The sequence below is a fragment of the Oryx dammah genome, unplaced genomic scaffold, assembly GCF_014754425.2.
Source record: "Oryx dammah isolate SB20612 unplaced genomic scaffold, SCBI_Odam_1.1 HiC_scaffold_16, whole genome shotgun sequence".
In the NCBI taxonomy this organism is placed as follows: Eukaryota; Metazoa; Chordata; class Mammalia; order Artiodactyla; family Bovidae; genus Oryx; species Oryx dammah.
In genome coordinates, this window is record NW_024070200.1 from 14,369,299 (window position 1) to 14,392,541 (window position 23,243).

Consider the following 23,243-nt stretch of genomic DNA (forward strand, 5'->3'; position numbering starts at 1 on the left):
ATGAAAATTTCTTTTCAAGATGTTCAAGGGCCTCAAACTTCTTTTTGGAGAAACCACTTTTGGGAGCCTCCTGATTTCTAATCTGTGCTATTACCTTCTATTCCCGGTGTTGAACTGTCACCTCCCTTTCACTGTCTGGAGATGGTCCTTACCTATCTTTGTGTTGGATTCCTCTTGGGCTCCATGTCTTCGTGCTTGATTTATGCCCTCATTTTGGTGGAGGACATTCTTTAGTAGCAGACTTTCTACTCTCATACTTGATTCATAGTTTGTAGGAGTATAGAATTTTATGTTGGAAATAATTTTCCTTTAAACTTCTTGAAAGCATAGCTTCACCATCGTCAAAGTTCCAATGTTGCTGTTGAGAAGTGTGGCCAGTTTGATTTTTTAGTATTTATTTATTGATTTGACTGCATTGGGTCTTAGTTGTACATGGGATCTATATGGTGGCACATAGGTTTAGTTGCCCTGCAGCATATGGAATCTTAGTTCTCCAACCAGGGATTGAACTCGAATCCCCTGCATTACAAGGAGGATTCTTAATCACTCAACCACCAGGCATGTCCCTGTCCAGTTTGATTTTGATCCTTAATATATGAGCTGTTATTTTTCCTTACTGGAATCTTGTAGAATTTTCTCTTTATCCTCAGTGTTCTGAAACTTCCAGATCTTCGACAGAAGTCTGTTTTTATTTTGTATTCGTTAGTTCTCTCAATCTAGAAAGTCAAGTTGTTCAGTTCAGGGACATTTAATTATTTAATTTCTTCCTCTTTGTTCTTTTTTTAATGGAATACTATTGTTTGGATATTCAAACTCCTAGAACAGTCTTGTAGTTTTATTTTTATTGTTTTATGCCTTACTTATCTGTCTCCTTTTGTTTAACTTTCTGGATGATTTCCTCAACTATTTTTTTTTTTTAATTAAAAAGCCCCCATTTTATTGAGATTTAACTCATGCACCATATTGTTCAGCCTTTTAAAGTGTACAGTCAGGTCGCTTTTAGTATAAATTGTGCAGTTATTCATGACAGTCTAATTTTAGAACATTTTCATCACACACAGCCCCTCCAATCAAAAGACCCCATGCTTATTAACCGACATTTCCATTTCCCCTACTCTCAGCCCTAGTCAATCACTAATCTACTTTGTGTCTATGATTTTGCCTGTTCTGGGTATTTCATATACAGTAAGTGGAATTATACAATTTGTGATTGGTTCTTCAGTGGAATGTTTTCACAGCTCATGCATGTTGTGGTATCTCTTAGAACTTTATTCCTTTTTATTTTAAATAATACTGTGTGTGTACATATCACATTTATTCATCCATTTATCGGTTGATGGACATTTGGGTTGTTTCCCCCGTTTTTGGTTATTATAAATAATGCTATGTACATTCATGCACAAGTTTCTCTGTGAATGTGTGTTATATCTATTATATATAATCATAATTTATTTCTCTCATTATATATAATTAGTGCAATTACTAGGTTTAACCATCTTTTAACCTTTCTCTGAGCTATTAATTTCTACTCTTGGGTTTTTAATTTCTATACTATTTTTTTTCCTCAAATGTTCTCCCTTTTAAAAAAAGATTAGTATTTTGTCATTTTATAGGTATACTATTTTCAGTTCAGTCGCTCAGTCGTGTCTATTTGCGACCCCATGAATTGCAGCAAGCCAGGCCTCCCTGTCCATCACCAACTCCCGGAGTTCACTCAGACTCACGTCCATCGAGTCCGTGATGCCATCCAGCCATCTCATCCTCTGTCGTCCCCTTCTCCTCCTGCCCCCAATCCCTCCCAGCATCAGAATCTTTTCCAATGAATCAACGCTTCGCATGAGGTGGCCAAAGTATTGGAGTTTCAGCCTCAGCATCAGTCCTTCCAATGAACACCCGGGACTAGTCTCCTTTAGGATGGACTGGTTGGATCTCCTTGCAGTCCAAGGGACTCTCAAGAGTCTTCTCCAACACCGTAGTTCAAAAGCATCAATTCTTTGGCGCTCAGCCTTCTTCACAGTCCAACTCTCACATCCATACATGATCATTGGAAAAACCACAGCCTTGACTAGACGGACCTTTGTTGGCAAAGTAATGTCTCTGGTTTTCAATATGCTATCTAGGTTGGTCATAACTTTCCTCCAAGGAGTAAGCGTCTTTTAATTTCATGGCTGCAGTCACCATCTGCAGTGATTTTGGAGCCCCCCAAAATAACGTCTGACACTGTTTCCACTGTTTCCCCAACTATTTCGCATGAAGTGAGGGGACCAGATGCCATGATCTTCGTTTTCTGAATGTTGAGCTTTAAGCCAACTTTTTCCTTCTCCTCTTTCAGTTTCATCAAGAGGCTTTTTAGTTCCTCTTCACTATCTGCCATAAGGGTGGTGTCATCTGCATACCTGAGGTTTTTTATATTTCTCCCGGCAATCTTGATACCAGCTTGTGCTTCTTCCAGCCCAGTGTGTCTCATATAAGTTAAATAAGCAGGGTGACAATATACAGCCTTGACGTACTCCTTTTCCTATTTGGAACCAGTCTGTTGTTCCATGTCCAGTTCTAACTGTTGCATCCTGACCTGCATAAGGTCAGGTGGTCAGTTTATTGTGATCCACACAGACAAAGGTTTTGGCATAGTCAATCAAGCAGAAATAGATGTTTTTCTGGAACTCTCTTGCTTTTTTGATGATTCAGCGGATATTGGCAATTTGCTCTCTGGTTCCTTTGCCTTTTCTAAAACCAGCTTGAACATCTGGAAGTTCATGATTCACGTATTTCTGAAGCCTGGCTTGGAGAATTTTGAGCATTACTTCACTAGTGTGTGAGATGAGTGCAATTGTGCGGTAGTTTAAGCATTCTTTGGCATTGCCTTTCTTTGGGATTGGAATGGAAACTGATCTTTTCCAGTCCTGTGGCCACTTCTGAGTTTTCCAAATACTATCTTATCTCCCTAATAATATTAATATTAGTTTTTGAGACGTTTTCTCCCTGTAATGGTATTTCTTCAAATACATTTTAGTTTTGTTAGTTGTGTGTTTCACTTTTGAATTAGAGGCTTTCCTCTAATTTAAGAGTGTGATGGTAAATCCTTGATTGTCTGCCTCCTTTAAGAGTGAAATCCTAGAGAACAGATTAAAAGTTCTGAATTAGCGGTTGGTGCTTCTTGTTTCTGGTATTTACTGTGGTATGATCTGTAGGGCCATTTCTGGGGTCTCCTAATGTCAGTATCTTGATTTATCTCATCTTGTTCAGGTTCCCTCTTGTCTGCCATTACTTTAGAAATCTATGCTGAAAGAGGACTGGGGGTGTTGAGAGACAGGGGCAGGTTCTAGTCAATGTAAATGTTCATTTAATCTCCCTATTTCCACTATGGTACTTTCTGATAACTGTGCCCCTTGTCCTCCAGTTCAAGGATGTTATGTTTTACTCTCTCCAGGGAGGACGAGGGTCAGGGAGAGAGGATCTGGGGATTAAACTGCTTCTTAAATAGATTTCCAGCCAGTCAATCCTCCTGATCTTAGCTCTGCCCTCATCACCACTTCCGGAGTTACCTGGGCTGCTGCCAAGTCATGAATCTTTTTTGGGGCATGGTGATTCTGAGGTGTAATTTGGGTTACATCTTGGCTTTCTCCACTGCTGTCTTAGGAATTCAGTTTTCACTAGTCTGCTGAATAGATGACCACTCTTCTGAAATTTTATTGTGGTTATCTTTTCTTCGTGTTCTTTTTCTTGAAAATTCACTTTTTTTTTTAAATTGCTGTACCATTCCTTAGTGGGATTTTGGAAAAAAGTTAATGTGTGTATTAAATCTGTTGTTTTTATTTGGAATCTCCATATTTTTTCATTGTGTATCAAACTTATGTTATTCTTAATGGCTCACCTTTGTACATCTGTGTGTATTTTTTTTTTTTTTTCTGTACATTGGTTACGGGAGTCCAAGTCAACCTAATTTTGATGTTGTGAGATCTGTTTATTTATAATAAAATCATTACTAATCAAGAGAAAACTGAGATAAAGGTAACTTCATGTATTTCTTTCTTTTTTTCCCTAATATATTTGTTAATTGCATAGCCTTTTTGATCCTTCACCAGGATGTGAGGGCTGAGGAGAGGATTAGTAGAAAATAGTTTGATATTTAACACTTTCTCATTCTTGATACACATATAGATGATTTTATTAGTAGCTTTTAAAGTGTGTGTGAGACCAGTTTTTGACTACTTGAATACTATGGATTTAGGTCTGTATTGAGTCTAGACTGGTTGACTCATTGATGGAAGTCCTGGTAGTTCTTCATTAGTTTTTATCCAGAGCCCTGAGGGTTTGTTTTTTTTTTCCACTTAACTTTATTATTCTGACTAAGCCTTCAGAGATTATTAGGGGCCAGATACTAGAGCCAGGAAGCCTTTTAAGAAATAAAGTTTATTGTTAGGCTGGTTAGCCCCTGAAATTTTATTTTGCTGACAGAAATTATACATATATTGAAAAAATTCTGTAAAAAATCGTATAAATATTTACCTTGATAACTCTTAAAGCATATTCAGAATGGGGCAACTGCTTAATGGGTATGAGATTTCCTTTTGGAGTGATGAAGATGTTTTCAGAGTAGATAGAGGTGGTGGTTGCACATTGTAAATGCTCACTTTGAGGTGGTTATTTTTATATGAGTTTGACTTTCAAAAACAACTGTTACTTATAATTTTATTAGCAATGTCTTATCTATAAGCCTTTGTGAATTGACTTATTTTTTATTAAAAAATACATAATTTCTTATAAAATGTATGTAACATACAAATAAGTGAGACTAAGATCATCAGTTATCCTATCTCAAATAACTGCTTATAACTTTGTAATGGTATTTATGTATTATTAATAACTTAAAAAACATGGAAATTTATGTAAAAATGTATAGACCACAATAAAATATATATTCATAAACTTCTTTAACTAGAAAATGTTTATTTAATGCATAGCCTGTTTTTCTATAATTTTTTTAATACTTATGCACAATTATATGTCAGTTATAAAGTCTTCCATCGTGTTAGGTATATCGTAATTTTTAAATGAATCTCCTATCTGTAGATGTTTAGGGTATATCATATTGTTTCCTTTTCTAAATAATTTTAGTATTGAACAGCATTGTAGCTAAATCTCAGTATATTTTCATCAAATAATTTCTACTAAGGAGTATATAAGGCTGTTTATTGTCAAATTGCCATTAGAAATGTTGAACCAATTTTATGCAGTCATGCCTGGGAGTATATGAGCAGATAAAATTTATTACTGGTTTTATAATCTGAAAGGGTAAACAGTAAGACCAAACATTGAAATATTAGAAGTTAATGAATGCATAGAATGTTTGGCAACATACTTTGATTCCTCATTCTCTTAAAAATCATAGGAAATGAATGCCTTACCAGCTATGTATAGAGCTTTATAGCATTTATGTTGAGCAAAACAACACCCTAAATGTAAATTCTTACATAAAAACATTAAACTTTGAGTTAAATTTTAAGATGTTATTTACATAAAATGAGACTGCCATTTTAAGTGTATAGTTTGATGAATTTTGGTAGTTGTATACAAATGTATAACCATCATCGCCATCGAAGTATGGAGCAGTTTCCTCACCCTAAAAAGCTTCTTCGTAATCCTTTACGATTGATCCCTCCTCACCTCCCGCACCTCCCCACCCCCCACCCCACCTTCTACCCTGGGCAACCAGTCATCTGCCTTCTGTCACTACAGTTTTATCTTTTCAAGAATTTCTTACAGTTGGAATGATAAGTGTATGATGTTTTGTGTTTGAGTTTTTTAGCCTAGCTAATTTTTGAGGTTCATTCACATTCTGGCATGTATTAATATTTTAATCCTTTTTATTGTTGAGTACTATTCTGTGATATGGATACTTATTCACCTCTTGATGAACATTTGGGTTGCTTCTAGTTTTTGGATGTTTGATACTGCTGTGAACGTTTGCGTACACATCTTTGTGTGGACTTACTTTATTTCTTTTGGGTTAATATTTACAAATACAATTTCTGGATCATATTGTAACATTAATGCATGTTTCACTTTGTAAGATAGAACCAAACTGTCTTCCTAAGTGGTGGTAGCTTTTGCATTGCCACCAGCAGTTTATGACAGCTGTAGTTGTTCCACATCCTTACCAACATGATGTAATCTTCCTACTCAGCCTTCAGCCTTTCATATTGGTGTGTAGTGGCATCTGCTGACTAATGTATCATAAACTTTGAATTTTAACATTTGCTTTGTGAGTGCCAGCACGTTTTGAAATAGTGGGACATGAAATAAGAACAGGCATACCTCATTTCATTGTGCTTTGCAGATAATTTGTTTTTTTACAGATAGAAGAGTTGTGGCAATCCAGAATTGTCAGTCGATGTTTAGGATTAAAAAAAAATTTTTTTTTAAATTAAGGTATGTACATCTTTTAAAGACACAGTGCTATCGCACACTTAGACTACATAATTTAAGCATTGACGTACACTGAGAAACCTAAAAACTTGTGTGACTTGCTTTATTGTGGTGATCTGGAACTGAACCTGCAGTATCTCTGAGTTATGCCTGTATTGTGTTCCCACTTTGTGAGAACTGAAGTGCACTGTGTGAGCTTACGTTCATGTGATTCTTGTATAATTGACGGCCCATCATACAGCGTATGACGTGATTTTAGTAGTGATATGCAGTAAATTTAAGTGTTTTTGTACCTACTTGAATACTTACAGGTTTTTGTTTGGATTGTGCTTATTCTAGATCAGTGATTCCCAAGAAAAACATTAAACATTGACTTGTGTTGATGAAAAAAGACTGATGATTATGGCTTGTATTTCTGAGGTTATGGCCCTGGAGTTTTAAAATTCTTGTGTAATTGATTTAGAAATTTTAGAATTGAAGGACTAGATAGAAAAGAAATATGATTATGAAGAAATGATTATTTGTCTGTTTTTGTTCTTAAGGATATCTTCATTCCATCTCCAAGTTTGGAAGAACGATCAAATGATGAGAAGAAGGGTAGAGATTTGCACAGTTCATCTTTGACTGTTGAGTGTTCTAAAGCTTCGGAGACTGAACCAAAGAATTCCACTGAGGATCTGGGACTTTCTTTGACAGGGGATTCTTGTAAGTTAATGCTTTCTACAAGTGAGTATAGCCAGTCCCCAAAGATAGAGAGCTTGAGTTCTCACAGGCTTGATGAAGATGGAGAGAACACACAGATTGAGGATACTGAGCCCATGTCTCCTGTTCTCAATTCCAAACTTGTTCCTGCTGAAAATGATAGTATCCTGATTGATCCTGCACAAGAGGGCCAAGTAGAACTGAATCAGAATGATGATAAAGCAAAGGGGGACAACACAGGAACCAGGGATGACATCAGTATTTTATCTGCTGGTTGCAAAGGCAGAGAAGAACCTGTAGCGGAAGACGTTTGTATTGATCTCACTTGTGATTCAGGTAGTCAGGCAGTTCCCTCTCCAGCTACTCGATCTGAGGCACTCTCAAGTGTGTTAGATCAGGAGGAAGCTATAGAAATTAAAGAACATCATCCAGAGGAGGGGTCTTCAGGGTCTGAGGTGGAAGAAATCCCTGAGACTCCTTGTGAAAGTCAAGGAGAGGAGCCCAAAGAAGAAAACACGGAGAGGGTCACATTGCATCTTTCTCTGACTGAAACTCAGTCGCAAGGGTTAGGTCTTCGGAAGGAAGTCCCCAAACAAGAATGCCAGGAAGCTATGGAAGTTGAAACCAGTGTGATAAGTATTGATTCTCCCCAGAAGCTTCCAGTACTTGAACAGGAATTGGAACATAAGGATCAGGAAGCATGGGAAGAAGCTACTTCAGAGGACTCGAGTGTTGTCATTGTAGATGTGAAGGAACCATCTCCCAGAGTTGATGTCTCTTCTGAACCTTTAGAGGGAGTGGAGAAATGCTCAGATTCTCAGTCGTGGGAGGATGATGCTCCAGAAATAGAACCATGTGCTGAGAATAGAGCAGATATCCAAGAAGAAAAGAGTGCAGAGTGTGAAGGAGATCGGAAATCAGTGACTGCAGAAAAAGAACCTGTAGAGGCAGACTCTCCACAGCCTCCTTTGACCTTAGTGAGAGCAGCTGGTACTCCAGGACCTGAGCAGGAAATGCAGCAGACCCAACCACAAGAGAGAACCGATGGCACATTGAGGGAGGACTCAAAAATGGCTAACGCAGAGCACGTGGACTCAGGTGTAGAGGCCCAGCGACTGGAGAAAGCCTCTGCCCAGGCTTCACAAAGCTTCTGTGAAAGCTCTAGTGGTAAGTGTGATTGTGAATTGTTCTGTGTTTCCAACCAAAGTATGATTTGGAATGGAAGGTAGGGGAGAACTGCATACTTGTTACATCAGGGCTGAAATGAATTTGGATTTATGTTTGTGAGCAGCCAATAATTAAAATATGGGTTTTTTTCTTTTGTAGCTTTAATTATTTGTGGAATCAGAGATCATTTGAGGTTTTTATCAGCTTTAGAAATCAGGTGTAATTAGCATGAATTTTCTAAGTATTTAGAAAATTGTACCAATCTGGTATTTTCTACTTAAGTCTCAGCCTTGCTCCATGTTTTTATATTTGGACAGTGGCCTTGAAGTACAGGGACCTTTTTTGATTACCTTATGCAGTTAGATCATGTTCAAAAAAGTGTGGTGGTCTCTTACGGGGATTCAGTTTCTAACATTGGTTCAGCGTATATACATCTTAAACCTTTAACTGGGAAAGTTTTAGTTTGTGTGCTTTATCTATTTTATTTGTTGAAAGTTTCGTTTACTTTTGGCTGTGCTGGGTCTTTGTTGCTTTGCTGGGCTTTCTGTAGTTGTGGTGAGCAGGCTTCTCATTGTGGTGGCTTCTCTTGTTGCAAAGTACTGGCTCTAGGTTACTTGGGTTTCAGTAGTTTTGGCTCGTGGGCTCAATAGTTGTGTTGCACGGGCCTAGTTGCTCCGCAGCATGTGGAATCTTCCCAGACCAGGGATTGAATCTGTGTCCCCTGCATTGGCAGGCAGATTCTTAACCACTGGAACACCAGGGAAGTCCCTTTATCTATTTTATACAGTCTAGAATGAGAATAATAGCTTATTTTTGAAATATTTCTAGAATATCATGTCTGACATTAGCTGAAAAGAATTCAGACTTTCTGAATGCCCGAAGTCAGTATAATTTAAAAACAAACCAAAAAACCAAAATACAGACTTAAGAAAGTAAGTTTCTAAAGATAATGGAAATGAGAAGCAATGTTTAGGTAGCATCATGGCTATTAGTGTGGGTGATGATACCTTTCGATGTTCCTGGTTCTAATTTATACCTCTTGTCTAGGAGTGATTGTTAGTACTTTTTTCATCTCAAAATTGCTCCCTTTCATTAGATTTGATGCTTTTTTTTTTTCCCTTTTTAGAACAAGAAATGAAAAGGAGCTGAAAAGGAGGTTAGGGGGTGTTGGGTTTAGTCTCTTCTTCCTAAAGTCATGTGGTTAGTTAATGATTGAAGTGGGACTAGAACCTCGGTCTCCTGATTCCTAAGTCTGTGCTCTTACCTCCTGTAAAAAACGTATATTTGCTTCGTCGTTCAGTTGTGTCCAACTCTGAGACCCCATGGACTGTAGCCTGCCAGGCTCCTCTTGTCCATGGGGATTCTCCAGGCAAGAATACTGGAGTGGGTTGCCATTTTCTCCTCTAGAGGAATTTTCCCAACCCAGGGATGGAACCCAGGTCTCCCGCATTGCAGGCAACTTGTTTACCATCTGAGCCACCAGGGAAGCCCCAAACTGTATGATACCGTTTCTCTAATCCTGCTGAGTTATGGCAAAGAACTGTCTGAAGACCTAGTATTCTACATTATTAAAGACTTTTATAAGTTTCATTTTATCTAAGTACTGTTATCAACCTAAGTCATGTTTTGTAGGAAGGGTGCTTTAGTTGTTGTACAGAAAGAATTATGGGTTGGGGAAAGAGGAAGACTTCAGGCAGGCAAAGTAATGAATAGGCTCTTGTAATAATCCAGAAATGAGGCTTTGAAGACCAGATAATGGCACTGCTACCCATATAAGCCAATATCTGTTAGGTTGTAGTGATGCATTGGATCAGTAGTGCTAAGATAACTTCATAAATAATTTTCTGTAATTAATGCTTGCATATTACATTTGCATATTGTGGTTTGTCATGTAGAAGGCTCTACTTAAAAATTTTATACCAATTTTCAAAAAGTCTGAATGGTTGATCATAATGTGAAGGATAGTTCCTGTCAAGAGAGAGATCAGATGGTGGTTCTGGGAATGAAAATTATGTAAAATAGTCTTCAGAGTGTATGACGCTTTGTGAGGTATATATTTTTTTAATTTCTATAAGTTCTTTAGTAATTTGAAGGACTTACTTTTGAAAGAGTTGCCAGAGAGTGAATGCTTACCTACCAGCCCATTTCATTTTGCTGTAACTATGGTGGAATTCTTGGCCAGTTGGATGGGATGTTGAGACTTTCCACTTCTGCTCTTCACAGTTTAAGCAGCACATGGGAACTTTCCATCCTTGTGGGAACCTGTAATGCAGAGCTGGTTGCTTAGAAGCCTGGACTGGTGATTGGTGTCTGAAGTGGGGCCAGTCTTGTGGGCCTGAGCCTTTAATTTGTGGGATTTGATGCTATCTCTGTGTTTCCCTGTTGGTAAAGAATTTGCCTGCAATGCAGAAGACCTGGGTTGGATTCCTGGGTCGGGAACATCCCCTGGAGAAGGGAATGGCTACCCACTCCAGTGTTCTTCCCTGGAGAATTCCATGCATAGAAGCCCTGGTGGGCCATAGTCCATGGGGCTGCAAAGAGTCAGACACAACTGAGTGACTAACACTAACTGGGTAGACAGTGTCAGAATTACCTTTGTACGGCACCCACTAAATGTCCCCTGGGAATCAGAGAATTGCTTGGTGATGTGGAAAGGACATTAGACAATTTTCATAAGGAATAGTGACTGGGTAAGCCATATTACAGTTATGCTGAGCCATTCCAGGAAACTAAGTACACCTTTTCACATGCCAGATTTAAGAACAGCAGTTTGGCATAATTCTTTTTTTTTCCCCAAACTTAGTCACTTTATGAAAAGAGATAAATAATTAGGAATTCAGAAAATATGATTTTGGCCATTTGCTAATTCTGATTAGAAATTTGGAATGGAGACCTAGTTAAAAAATAAAGTTTTGTTTCTAGACAAATGTTCATTAATGACCAGTATGTCTACAATGGGAATGCTTATATATGTGAGATTTACCATTGCACTGCTGTGGCCTAGAACTGGTCAGTACTGCTGAATTGTGAAACCTGTATATTTCTTCTAGAACCAATGAGTATTTTGAAGTCCTTTTAGCTCATGAAATCCTTTGTCTGCTCTTTGAGTAGATTGTAAATTATAAGTATTAACATCAGCCTTTAACATAGAGAAATCCTACAGATTGCTAAAGCTTATAAATGAACTCCTTGAGATAACATTACACAAAATTAAGATGTCTAGATTTGAAACTATCCAGCTTACTTACTGTCTTGGGGCTCAGATGTGTCTGTGTTCCTTGTGACCCCATGTTCCTCAGGGCCTCTGAACTTTTGGGCTTCCTCTATTTGCCTGTTCCCTAGTTGTCTACTTTGTGCCAGTTCTGTTGATGAGCAAGAGAGAACAGTAGGACATTGGCTGAGAGGCCTGATGAGGGAGGGGGGTTGGGAATGAGGCAGAATTGGGGAGCAAAGGAAAAGAGTAATTGAGATATTTCTTGCAGTTCTCCTCACTTTTGCCTTTCTTGTACTTATGTTTTGATTTCCTTTTTGTTTATCATTGGTTTTTTTGTTTGTTTGTTTGTTTCTTGCTTTCTCCAGAAACTCCATTTCATTTTACTTTGCCTAAAGAAGGTGATATTATTCCACCATTGACTGGTGCAACTCCACCTCTTATTGGGCACCTAAAATTGGAGCCCAAGAGACACAGTACTCCTATTGGTGAGTGATTAAATGTAATGATGTTTAAAGCAGAATTTCTGAGATACCGTTTTGTATGCCAGTGATTCTTTTATATCTGAGGAGTTGGGCCTGCTGATGAGATTGATTTTTGTCTTAGGAAGAATAGGGTTATGGTGTTTGATTCCATGAGTTAACTCCCAGGAAATGTGAGCAGTGATGAGAGGAAGGAAAGAAAGGATACAGTGAAGGAAGGAAGGAAGAATATCTATGAAGATTTTACTCTGTTATTTGCAAGGCCATAGTATCTGGGTGTTAAACAGTGGTTTAGAGCTGTTTTATAAGGAAGGGAGAGCAGGTAGGGTAGAAGCACTGTTTACTCAGGACCCTGGCTAATCATTCTGCTGCTGCTTGACAGGGCAAGAAAATTTAGATCCTCCTTCCCTGAAGCAGCTGGTAGTCTTCTACATTAACCTATTTGTTTTCTCCAGTCAGTGCTGGGAGGTAACAGTCATGCCGTCTGGAGTCTCCTGCTACCTATGCCTGATGCTGGCAGATGTGGGTTGGCTGAGGGCTCATGCAGCATCCTTTGTCCAGATGCAGAAGTGGAACTGAATCCTGTTGCTCTTCTTAAGACCAGGTGTCAGTACTAGTGCGTAGTTGTTGATGCTTGTGACAGGATCTATCCTAGGAATCCTCTTCAATCCTGCAGAGCTGTGGAGCCAAACAGACAAATTGATGACTTTGAATTGTTATTTTTCATGTTTGTATTTTAGTGTTCTTTCTTTCTTCCCCCTGCTTCCCTTCTTTCAGGTATTAGCAACTATCCAGAAAGCACCATAACAACCAGTGATGTCATGTCAGAAAGCATGGTGGAGACCAACGATCCCATACCTGGGAATGAAAAAGGAGATTCTGGGGCTGCCCCAGAAGTGGGTGATCAGTTGTATCTGAGAATGAAATTGGTCAGTCCTGAGACTGAGGCAAGTGAAGAGTCTTTGCAGTTTAGCCTGGAAAGTAAGTTTTATTTATGTTAATCTTGGGTAACTAGTGGCTCCAGATCTTCTGGAATTATTTTTTTTCTGCTGGTTTTAATGATTGAAACTTTTAGAAATGTTATTTGTAAAGTCTTATTCTCATGAATTTTAATTATTTTTGCTAGTCACTGTCATGTTACTGAAGATGCTCCATTTTATAATCTCTATGGTGCTGCTTGTATCTCTGTATTAAACTTGTGTCTATATAAAGTAATTGGTTTTCATAGTCAGGAATGTCTGAGTTCAAAAGTGACTAGAAAATGTAGGATTGTGGATTCAGGTTGTAGGTTTAAGTTGACTTTCCCACATTAATTGCAAGTTGTTTGGTATGGCTGGAATACACAGAAAGTACAAGGAATGGCTGCAAAGTCAGGACTGGATTCTGAAAGGCCTTTTACATCATGCTGAAAAGCTGAAGAATTTTAAGCCGGGGAGTGATATGGTCAGATTTGCTTCTTTTAAAGGATCAGTTGATTGATTGAAAAATTTGTGCATCATTCCTTTCCTTGCCCATTTTCTGTTCTGCTGCCTGGCAGATGCAGTCTTTAACCAGGAAGTGGGATCATTAGTAGTGGGTCAGAGATGAGGGGATGAATTTGAGAGATGAATAGCAGAATAGAGGGGATCTTGGGACCAGTTAAATATGGAAATAATACAAGAAAAAATACAGAATGACTTTACATCCACATTTTGTTTTCATGATAGCACTCTGTAGTAAATCTTATTTCCATTTTGTTGATGAGAAAACTGAGACTAAGAGAGGTTTTAAACCTGCTGTTAGAGTAATTGGTAAGAGGTGGAGCAGGAGTTTGAATAAGATCCATCTGACTTTAAACCTTGTAATTCTTCCACTCGTAAGTTTGTAAATGGGGTTTAATGGAGTTAGGAGAGGAAAAAGTTTTATCAAGGAGATTGTAAAGGAATATTCCTCTAGATAAGGAATATTCCTAGATAAGAGGGCTGCTGCTAAGCTGCGAAGTTGCTTCGTGTCCGACTCTGTGCGACCCCATAGACGGCAGCCCACCAGGCTCCCCCCATCCCTGGGATTCTCCAGGCAAGAACACTGGAGTGGGTTGCCATTTCCTTTTCCAATGCATGAAAGTGAAAAGTGAAAGTGAAGTCGCTCAGTCGTATCGGTGACTCTTAGCGACCCCATGGACTGCAGCCTACCAGGCTCCTCCGTCCATAGGATTTTCCAGGCAAGAGTACTGGAGTGGGGTGCCATCACCTTCTCCGAGATGAGAGGGCTAGGAGAGTATAAAGCCATGGAAGCCTGTGAGGAGGAGAGTTAAAAGAAAATGTCACATACAGAAATGAGGTCTAGAAAGATATATCTGGAAATGTACATTAGACTTGGCAGTTAGGATCCATTGAGTGACTCTAGAAAGAACTATTTCAGTACAGTGGTTTGGGTGGGACCTGTACTGATGGTAATTGGGGGGTAGTAAAGGGGAGAAGAGGCAGCAAATGTATTCTACTTTTGAGAAGTTTAGGTAAGAAAGGAAGAGAAAATAACAAGTTAGAGGGGAATATAGAACTGAAGGAGGTTTTTTGTTTTTTTTTTTCAGGCTGAGGGATACCTAAGGAGGTTTAGAGATTGAAAGGAAATCTCCAAAGGGGAAATGGGTTAAAAATGAGATTCTTGAGAAAGAGAGATGAAAGGGGAGTTTCCAAAGACTGCAGATAGAGTGGGTGGACCTGGTAAGAACTCTGATTCTATGAGATTGAAGAAAAGAAATTTTAGCTATGTATTTTGAGTTCTTACTATATGCCACATATATATCCCATACGTGTAAAACTCACTAAATTTGATAACAAAACCTGTAAAGTAGATCCTATTGTTATCCTCATTTTATAGGTAAGGAAACTGAGGCACAGAAAAGTTGAGCATGTTCCTGAGAGTCACACAGCTAGTATGAAGTAGCCTGAATTCAAAGTAGTTTCAAGAGCCAGAAGTCTGGTTCTGAATTAGAATGCAGTTCTGCTTCTCAGTGGTTATTGATTTGAAAATTTAGAACCTCATTAGAAATAAAGTATAACATATTTTCATCATTATTGTCATCTTCTCTGAAATCAGATAGGACTTAGCAAGAGAGTACACGATAGCTTTGAATCTTTAGATTTGAAGTTAAAACTGGGAAGACCTTAAATGGAGCTAAATGTTAAAAGATGACCGTATTAGTAAATTTTACTACCTTTCCTGATAATTGGGCACCATACTAATAGTTTTCTCCATTTTGTCCTCAACAACAAACCTATGAGGGTTGGTCGTGTAGCTTGTGGGATCTTAGTTTCCAGACCAGGGGTTGAACCCCAGTCCACAGCAGTGGAAGTGCAGTCTTAACCACTAGACCCCTAGGGAGTCCCTGGGTTGGTTCTATTTTGTCTTTATTTTATAGATGAGGAAACTGACTCAAGATGAAGTTTATCCCCAGCTTGGACCGCAAGTGCTGGAGCCGGGGCCTGAGCCAGGTTTCTGTTTCAGAGGCAGGCCTCTGACCACCAAGCTTCAGCTGCCTCCTTGATGAACTGTTCAAGTTACATTGGGTTATGAATGTTTTAGAAATGTTTTAAAGTATTTTTCCTTTTTTCTAAGGCTAGAATTAATGGTAAATGAACACATTTTAATCCTGTGTCATTGCTTTGAGAATATGGAATTCTTTTCAGTATGACCTTTAATTTTTTACTACAGGTTCTTTCTTGAAAATGTGTTTTATTTTTCAAATATCTGTCCCAAAAGCTCTTTAGAAAGAATTTGAGTATCTTCTGTGTGTGGGTTCTCTTAACACTATTTAAAATTTATGCAATTTTCTTGCATAATTACTAAAGTTTTTTCTTTTTAAAAACATTTTATTGAAATAGAGATGAATTACAATGTTGTGTTAGTTTCACATTTATAAACTTTCTCAGAAGTTTCTTTAAATTTGTTTTGAAATTTTTTAAATAGAATTTTTTTTTACTGCATGATTTTTTTACTTAGAAGAGGTGAATTGAAATTCAGAAATTTCACTTTCATTTTTAAATTTTCTTAGTAATTCATTATATTGTATTTCTGGAGAAACTGAATAGTCTTCTGTAGGGAGTTTGAAAGAAAATCGGTGGAAGTGAGAAAGACATGTCATTAAATGATAAGTCTTTTCATGTTCACTTTTTATTCTTATTTCCTTTTTTATTATTTGTTGCAAATACTAGTAGATCAGGTTTTTATTTTTCTGATTTTTTTAAAATGTCAGAGTGAAAAGAGGCCTTCAATAGCTTCAGAAATTCAAGCATTATTTTAGAGTATCATTGGGGCTGAGCAGGTTTTTAAGAGGTCTTAAGGTGTGATACTGAGTTCTGTTTCTCTTTCCTTTCTTTTGTTTTTATTCAGAGCCAGCAACTGGTGAAAGGAAAAATGGATCTACTGCTGTTGCTGAGGCTGTTGCCAGGTAACCAGAGCTGGTTGCTATTTAGAGGAGTTTAATATACAAAGCCACTGGTAATGAGGGGAGGATAATTTATCAAGAAAGGAAAAAAATTTGAAATGAAACTTGAGCAGAAACCATGTAGCAGTGTGTTGAATCTAACCGTAGGCTTTCTTATTAATACTTATAATAAAGCTTTTGCTATATTTAGAACTAAGATATTTAATGGTGTTTCTCTTTCTTCCTTTCATTCATGTGAGAGTGCCTTTTTTCTTTGGTGAGGAAACGGGAAGTTAACAGAGGTAGCCATGGACCTTATTCTTCCTGAGGTCTGCCCTTGCCAGCCCTAGCCTTAGGCCGTATTCTCTTCTGCTGCCAAATTAGCTACAGTCCTGTTGTTTTTGCTTTGTCACGAATGCTGTCATAGTTTGAATATGACCCCATCCTGAGGCTCTGGTGGTAAGCTTTGCCATCTGGTGGCCGTGAGAATAGAATTGTTTCATTGGTTTCTTGTGTGAGTCATCCAGTATGAAAATACTAGCAGTGGTTGTTGAAGTATAGGTGAGGATTCTTAAATCAGTCTAGACAGGTGCTATAAATAAGTAAAGCAGTCTAGGTGCAAGAGAGTGAAATGTTGACAACGATGGCCAACTGATCGTGTGTCTCGTTTTAAAGGAGGGTAGCCAATATTCATTTCCAGCCAGTCATTACCATGCAGACTTACTGTTGCGAAATCTTTAAATTTTTAAAGAGAAATCTGAATTTTTAAAAATAAAATTTCCTGCTTGGTGGGTCATCTAAAATTGTTGTTGACTAAGTTGTCTTTGGACTAAATTTGATCCTCAGTTGTAATTGATCCATCTAAATCCTTTGATTTGTGTCAAGCTATGTTTAGAGAAGTTAATTATTTTCTGTTTTTTACGTATGTAATTTGAAAGATAAGTACCTTTGATTCCTTTTTAGTTGAAAACTCTTTAATGTTGTGTTGAAGAAAATGCAATTTATACTTGATCTTTTGGTTTTAACAAAATTGTTAAAATCCAGCACAACTTGTTATCACTTTGTACATGTACTTTTTAAGAGGGAACAGTATATGCTGCTGAAACTTTCTGGACCCTTTGGGTGGAATGTAGGGATAGAAAACTAGGGAAAAACCTGAGGCAGAGGGTTGGATTGGAGGGTCACACAATGAGATTCACTGATACTATTGTGAAACAAATTTTATATAGGAGAATCCAGATTTTAAGAATCTTTGACTTAACCATTGGGTTCACCATAGGTAATCGTTTAAAGTAAGCTCTGTTCAGTTCAGTTCAATTGTTCAGTTGTGTCCGACTCTTTGCGACCCCGTGGACTGTAGCACGCCAGGCTTCCCGGTCCGTCACCAACTCCCAGAGCTTGCTCAAATTCATGTCCGAGTTGCTGATGGACCTTGTTAGAGTAGTTTAAATGCTATCTCTGTGTTTAGGTGAAGCAGTACCACTCTGTTTTTAAGTGTTGTCTGTAGCTGGACACTGTTCAGATTACTTGCTTCCGTCTTGTCTCTCTCATACATTTCATTATTGAAGATTTCATGAATATACAAAAGTAAAGAGAATAGTATCATGAACTGCCATGTATTCATCACCCAGGGTCAAAAATTACCAACTTACAGCTAGTCTTGATTCATTTATAAATGCTTCCCACACTCTCTACTCCACTCGATTTTTTAAAAGCTAATTCTAGTATTGTATCATTTTTATCTTGAAATATTTCAGTGCTATCTCTAAAAGATAAGAATTCTTTAATTTCAACTTAACCACAGTACTGTTGACTTCCCTGGTGGCTCAGACAGTAAAGTGTCTGTCTACAATGTGGGAGACCTGGGTTCAATCCCTGGGTTGGGAAGTTCGTTGGAGAAGGAAATGGCCATCCACTCCAGTACTCTTGCCTAGAAAATCCCATGGACGGAGGAGCCTGGTGTCCGTGGGGTCGCAAAGGGTTGGACACGACTGAGCCACTTCACTTTCACAGCTGTTATCATGCTTTTAAAGTTGGCATTGATTCCTGATGTCTTCAAATATTTGGTATTCAGATTTTTCATATTCAGAGAAAGAATTTTATTCTCTCTGTATCTAAAAGGATAATTTTCAGAGGTAGTTTTCCTTTCACAATTAACAGTGTATTGCTTTAATTTATTTCTTAGTTCCCAGAAGACCATGTCTGTGTTTAGCTGTGTCTGTGAAGCTGGGCAAGAGGATGAGGCTCGAAGTCAGAATTCTTCCTCTGCACCCATCAGGCGAGCATTATTTTCATAGCATCTTTTGGGCTATATGGATTCACAAAATAATTGGTAACAAAATCTAGAATATACTGCTACTGTTTTGTGAGCTTGAGCTTACTGTTTTATTTGAGGGACCGTGACATATTCTAGATAGATTTATAAATGAAATGTCATGAGAAGTTTTATTAAATATTTTATAGATAGATTTTTGTCTTTCTCTGCCAGTTCTATCAATTTAAAATGATTCGGTCTTCATAACTTATAAAAATATATCATCCTGAATTTCTAAGATTATTCTCTTTTGCTTAGTTTTGGACATGTTTACTTTTAACAGAATTTTTATTTTCCATTAGTTTCCCATACAGCAAAATGAGATGTTTGATAGCTTAAATTTAAAGTTTATCAGGCTTGATGCAGGTAAAGTTTTCCAGTAATTTCTTTACTCCATTATCTCTTAGAACAACTATGAAGTTTGGAAAAATTTTTTGAGTTACAAAGTATTTCTTCTGTATTAGAAAAGTATCTTGTTTGGAATATGTGGTTCTTATATTTAGTGTAGGAGAAATAAGTAATGGCAGTGGAATAAGTTTGTATCTTCATTAGGAATCTTTTATATCTCTAGAATTCAGTAATTTGTAATTAGGGAATAGAATAATGTTTTGTCATCAGGTATATTCTTAACAGTGTTATTTGCAACATAATTTTTTTTTGGGGGGGGGGGCTGTCTCTAACTTGCCGAGGGGTCTTAGTTCTCCAACCAGGGATTGAACCTAGACTCTTGGCACTCGAGTCCTAATTCCCTGCAACATAATTTCTGTGTTCCTTATTGGTAGAAATAGTTAAGAGAAGCACATCAGTGCTTTTACTAAACATTCTGATGATTACATGTGAACTTGTTGGTATTCTTGGGAATCAGAGAGTCGAGATCACATCCTTTATTGTATCAGGAAACTTGTTAGGTGAAGTACCACCTTGTATGTTTTCAAAAGTAGTGTGGTCTTGGCCGAGCAATTAGGAAATTTATTGATTGCATTGTATTGCCTTCCTATTTTATCAGATGGTTTATAATAGACTAGGATGCTGGTGATTTTTGTTTAACCTTGATGGAAGAAGGGCCTGAGAATTCAGGTGATGTTGATTCCAGTTCCCCCTCAGACAGACCTACCTACGCTCAGAACAGAATGGTTAGACATTTATTAAATATGGAGGTTTATTCTTGCACATTTCACTTTGGATTAATTTTACCCAGGCTTTTTCTGCTAAGATTTGCTTTTTTGGGCATGAGTTTCTAAACCTAACGTATAGTGACCAGAGTAGAATTGTGTAGCCTAAACTATTGAAGAAAGAGAAGTGTGGTCCTTCTTAAAATTATTGAATTTCTTTTGTCTCTCTCTTTTCTGGTGCTAAAATTTCCTTCTTTATTGCTTTGTTGGAGATTTAATGTACACATCTTTGTGATAGATGTTTCTTGGAGCAAAGTGTGATTTGCCCATCCTTTATTTGATGCTAACAGGAGAAAGAGAAGTAGCAGAATTCTGATATTTGACTGGAATCTGCTGAATGTTGTTGCTGTTGCAGTGAGATACCTTTGGTCTTTAGAGAGATAGGAATTGTTCTGATTAACAATTTTGGGGGGAAAAGGCAGCCTGTTATTTGTCAAATTAGGAATTAAAAAGTAAAAAATAAAATGAAACTTTGTTTTAAAACTGAAATTCTATTCAGAAGTGATGCCCTAAATAGTTTCTGAGGTAAAATGGTTTTTCCAGTAGTCATGTATGGACGTGAGAGTTGGACTATAAAGAAAGCTGAGCACCGAAGAATTGATGCTTTTGAACTGTGGTGTTAGAGAAGACTCTTGAGAGTCCCTTGGACTGCAAGGAGATCCAGCCAGTCCATCCTAAAGGAGATCAGTCCTGGGTGTTCATTGGTAGGACTGATGTTGAAGCTGAAACTCCAATACTTTGGTCACCTGATGCCAAGAGCTGACTCATTGGAAAAGACCCTGATGCTGAGAAAGATTGAAGGCAGGAGGAGAAGGGGACGACAGAGGATGAGATGGTTGGATGGCATTACCAACTCAATGGACATGGGTATGGGTGGACTCTGGGAGTTGGTGATGGACAGGGAAGCCTGGTGTGCTATGGTTCATGGGGTTGCAAAGAGACGCGACTGAGCGACTGAACTGAACTGAGGTAAAATGTCTAGGCTTGTTTAAGGGTGAGAACAGTTCTTAAAATGGTAAATCAAATCCTGTCCCTTAATAGCTTTTGGCTCACTTATTATTGCTTAGGTGTTGATATGTTAGATTCTTAAAGATTCAAATGCGTATTCAGTCCATGCTTTGTCTTATGCAAGTAATACTGATTGAGCATCTGCTGTGTATCTAGCACTCTGCTAAGTAATTTGTATGTATGATCACTTATAAACCAGGTTGGTGTTACTCATTAGTCTTCTGGTCATTTTACTCTTACCTGTTCTTTCCTCTTACCTATATCCTCATTCAGTTGAGGTTCCTGACAGATAGGACCCAAGCTCTTAACAACCATTTGCATTGAATATACCAGGCTCTCTTTGGCCAGAACTCTCTTGTAAACCATGCTTTGGCCTCCTGTTGTGGTAAGCTGTGCTATACAAGATAGAAACTTCAGAAATGTCTCCTTTTCCCTTTCGTCTCCAAGATGCAGAGCAAGCCCTAAAGAACTCTTCATACTTCCTTTTTCTGTCTGCCCAGGTCTGTTCAGCTTCTTAGGGTGAGAGTGCCTCCCAAGTTGGAGACAGCTTTTTCTGTCTAGATGGCTAGCTCTGTCTTTCTGTGGCCGAACACTTAGAGCAGCAAGATACATAGTTTCTAGACCATTTGTCACCCTGAATTTATCTTCTGGGTATATCTCAGTTTATGCTTTGTCAGACATGGCAGCCTGAAACATTCCAGGTGTCTTTCCATGATTAGTTCAGAATGGATTCTTTTTGTCTTTGTGCTGGCAGTGGATCTTCCCAACCCAAAGATTGAACCCAGGTCTCCTGCATTGCAGGCAGGTTCTTATCGTCTGAGCCACGAGGAAAGCCCTTAATCTGGTGTATGTGGTCACACATGTGCGTGCATGTGTGCGTATGGTCCTTGTTGCTGCTCACGGGGCTTTCTCTAGGTGCGGTCAGCAGGGGCTGCTCTTATATGCGGGCTTCTTAGTGCAGTGGCTTCTCTAGTTGCGGAGCATGGGGCTCATGGGCTTAGTTGCTGTACGGCATGTGGGATCTTTCTGGAGCAGGAATACAACCTGTGTCCCCTGCATTGAGCCACCAGGGAAGCCTGTGGTTACTGTATATTGAATGCAATCTAAAAATACATTAGTGTGTAGTTTTTCATGGTACAGTAACTCTCTAGACTTATGATTTATTTATTATTTTTTGATTTTAAATTTATGTTTTAATTGAAGGATAACTGCTTTACAGAATTGTGTTAGTTTCTGCCTAACATCAGCTTGAATCAGCCATAGGTATACATATGTCCTGTCCCTTCCACCTCCCTGCCCATCCCACCCCACTAGGTTGTTACAGAGCCCCAATTTGAGTTCCCTGAATCATACAGCAAATTCCACTGGCTATCTATTTTACATGTGGTAACGAAAGTTTCCATGTTGCTGTCTCTGTACATCCCATCCTCTCCTTCCTCCCCGCACCCTGTGTCCATAAGTCTGTTCTCTATATCTGCATCTCCATTGCTGCCCTGCAAATAATTTCATCAGTACCACCATTCTGGATTCCATGTATATGCGTTAATATACAATATTTATTTTTCTCTTTCTAACTTAATTCACTCTGTATAATAGGCTCTAGGTTCATTGACCTCATTAGAACTGACTCAGATGTGTTGCTTTTTATGGCTGAGTAATATTCTATTGTACGTATGTACCACAGCCTCTTTATCCATTTATCTGTCATTGGGCATCTAGGTTGCTTCCATGTTCTAGCTATTGTAGATAGTGCTGCAGTGAACATTGGAGTACACGTTTCTTTTTCAGTTTTGGCTTCCTCAGGGTGTATGCCTTAGTAGGATTGCTGGGTCCATATGGTAGTTTTACTCCTAATTTTCTAAGGAATCTCCACACTGTTCTGCATAGTGGCTGTATCTTTCCCACCAACAGTGCAAGAGAGTTCCTATTTCTCCACATCCTCTCCAGCATTTATTGTTTGTAGATTTTTTGATGTTGGCCATTCTGACTGGTGTGAGGTCATATCTCATTGTAGTTTTGATTTGCATTTCTCTAGTAATGAGTAATGTTGAGCATCTTTTCAGGTGTTTATTAGCCATCTGTATGTCTTCTTTGGAGAAATGTCTGCTTAGGTCTTTTTCCTACTTTCTGATTGGGTTGTATGAGTTGCTTATATATTTTGTAAATTCTTTGTCAGTTGTTTCATTTACTGTTATTTTCTCCCATTCTGAAGGTTGTCTTTTTACCTTGTTTATAGTTTCCTTTGCTGTGCAAAAGCTTTTAAGTTTAATTAGGCCCCACTTATTTATTTTAGTTTTCATTTCCATTACTCTAGGAGGTCGATCATAGAGGTTCTTGCTGTTATTTATGTCAT

At 38.2% G+C, this 23,243-nt stretch overlaps 1 protein-coding gene across 4 annotated transcripts in view; it reads left to right on the forward strand.

Annotated features, from left to right (window-relative positions):
- Positions 1-23,243, forward strand: part of TP53BP1 (tumor protein p53 binding protein 1) — a 73,586-nt gene that overhangs the window by 18,543 nt on the left and 31,800 nt on the right. For 2 of the 4 annotated variants that reach the window (XM_040256674.1, XM_040256676.1), the window contains exons 12-16: positions 6,972-8,298; positions 11,878-11,997; positions 12,769-12,972; positions 16,363-16,420; positions 18,582-18,674. In XM_040256674.1, the coding sequence (XP_040112608.1) occupies positions 6,972-8,298; positions 11,878-11,997; positions 12,769-12,972; positions 16,363-16,420; positions 18,582-18,674 (1,802 nt within the window). Of the gene's footprint in view, positions 1-6,971; positions 8,299-11,877; positions 11,998-12,468; positions 12,596-12,768; positions 12,973-16,362; positions 16,421-18,581; positions 18,675-23,243 lie in introns of those variants that run through there. The other 2 variants (XM_040256675.1, XM_040256678.1) reach the window with 2 other exon arrangements.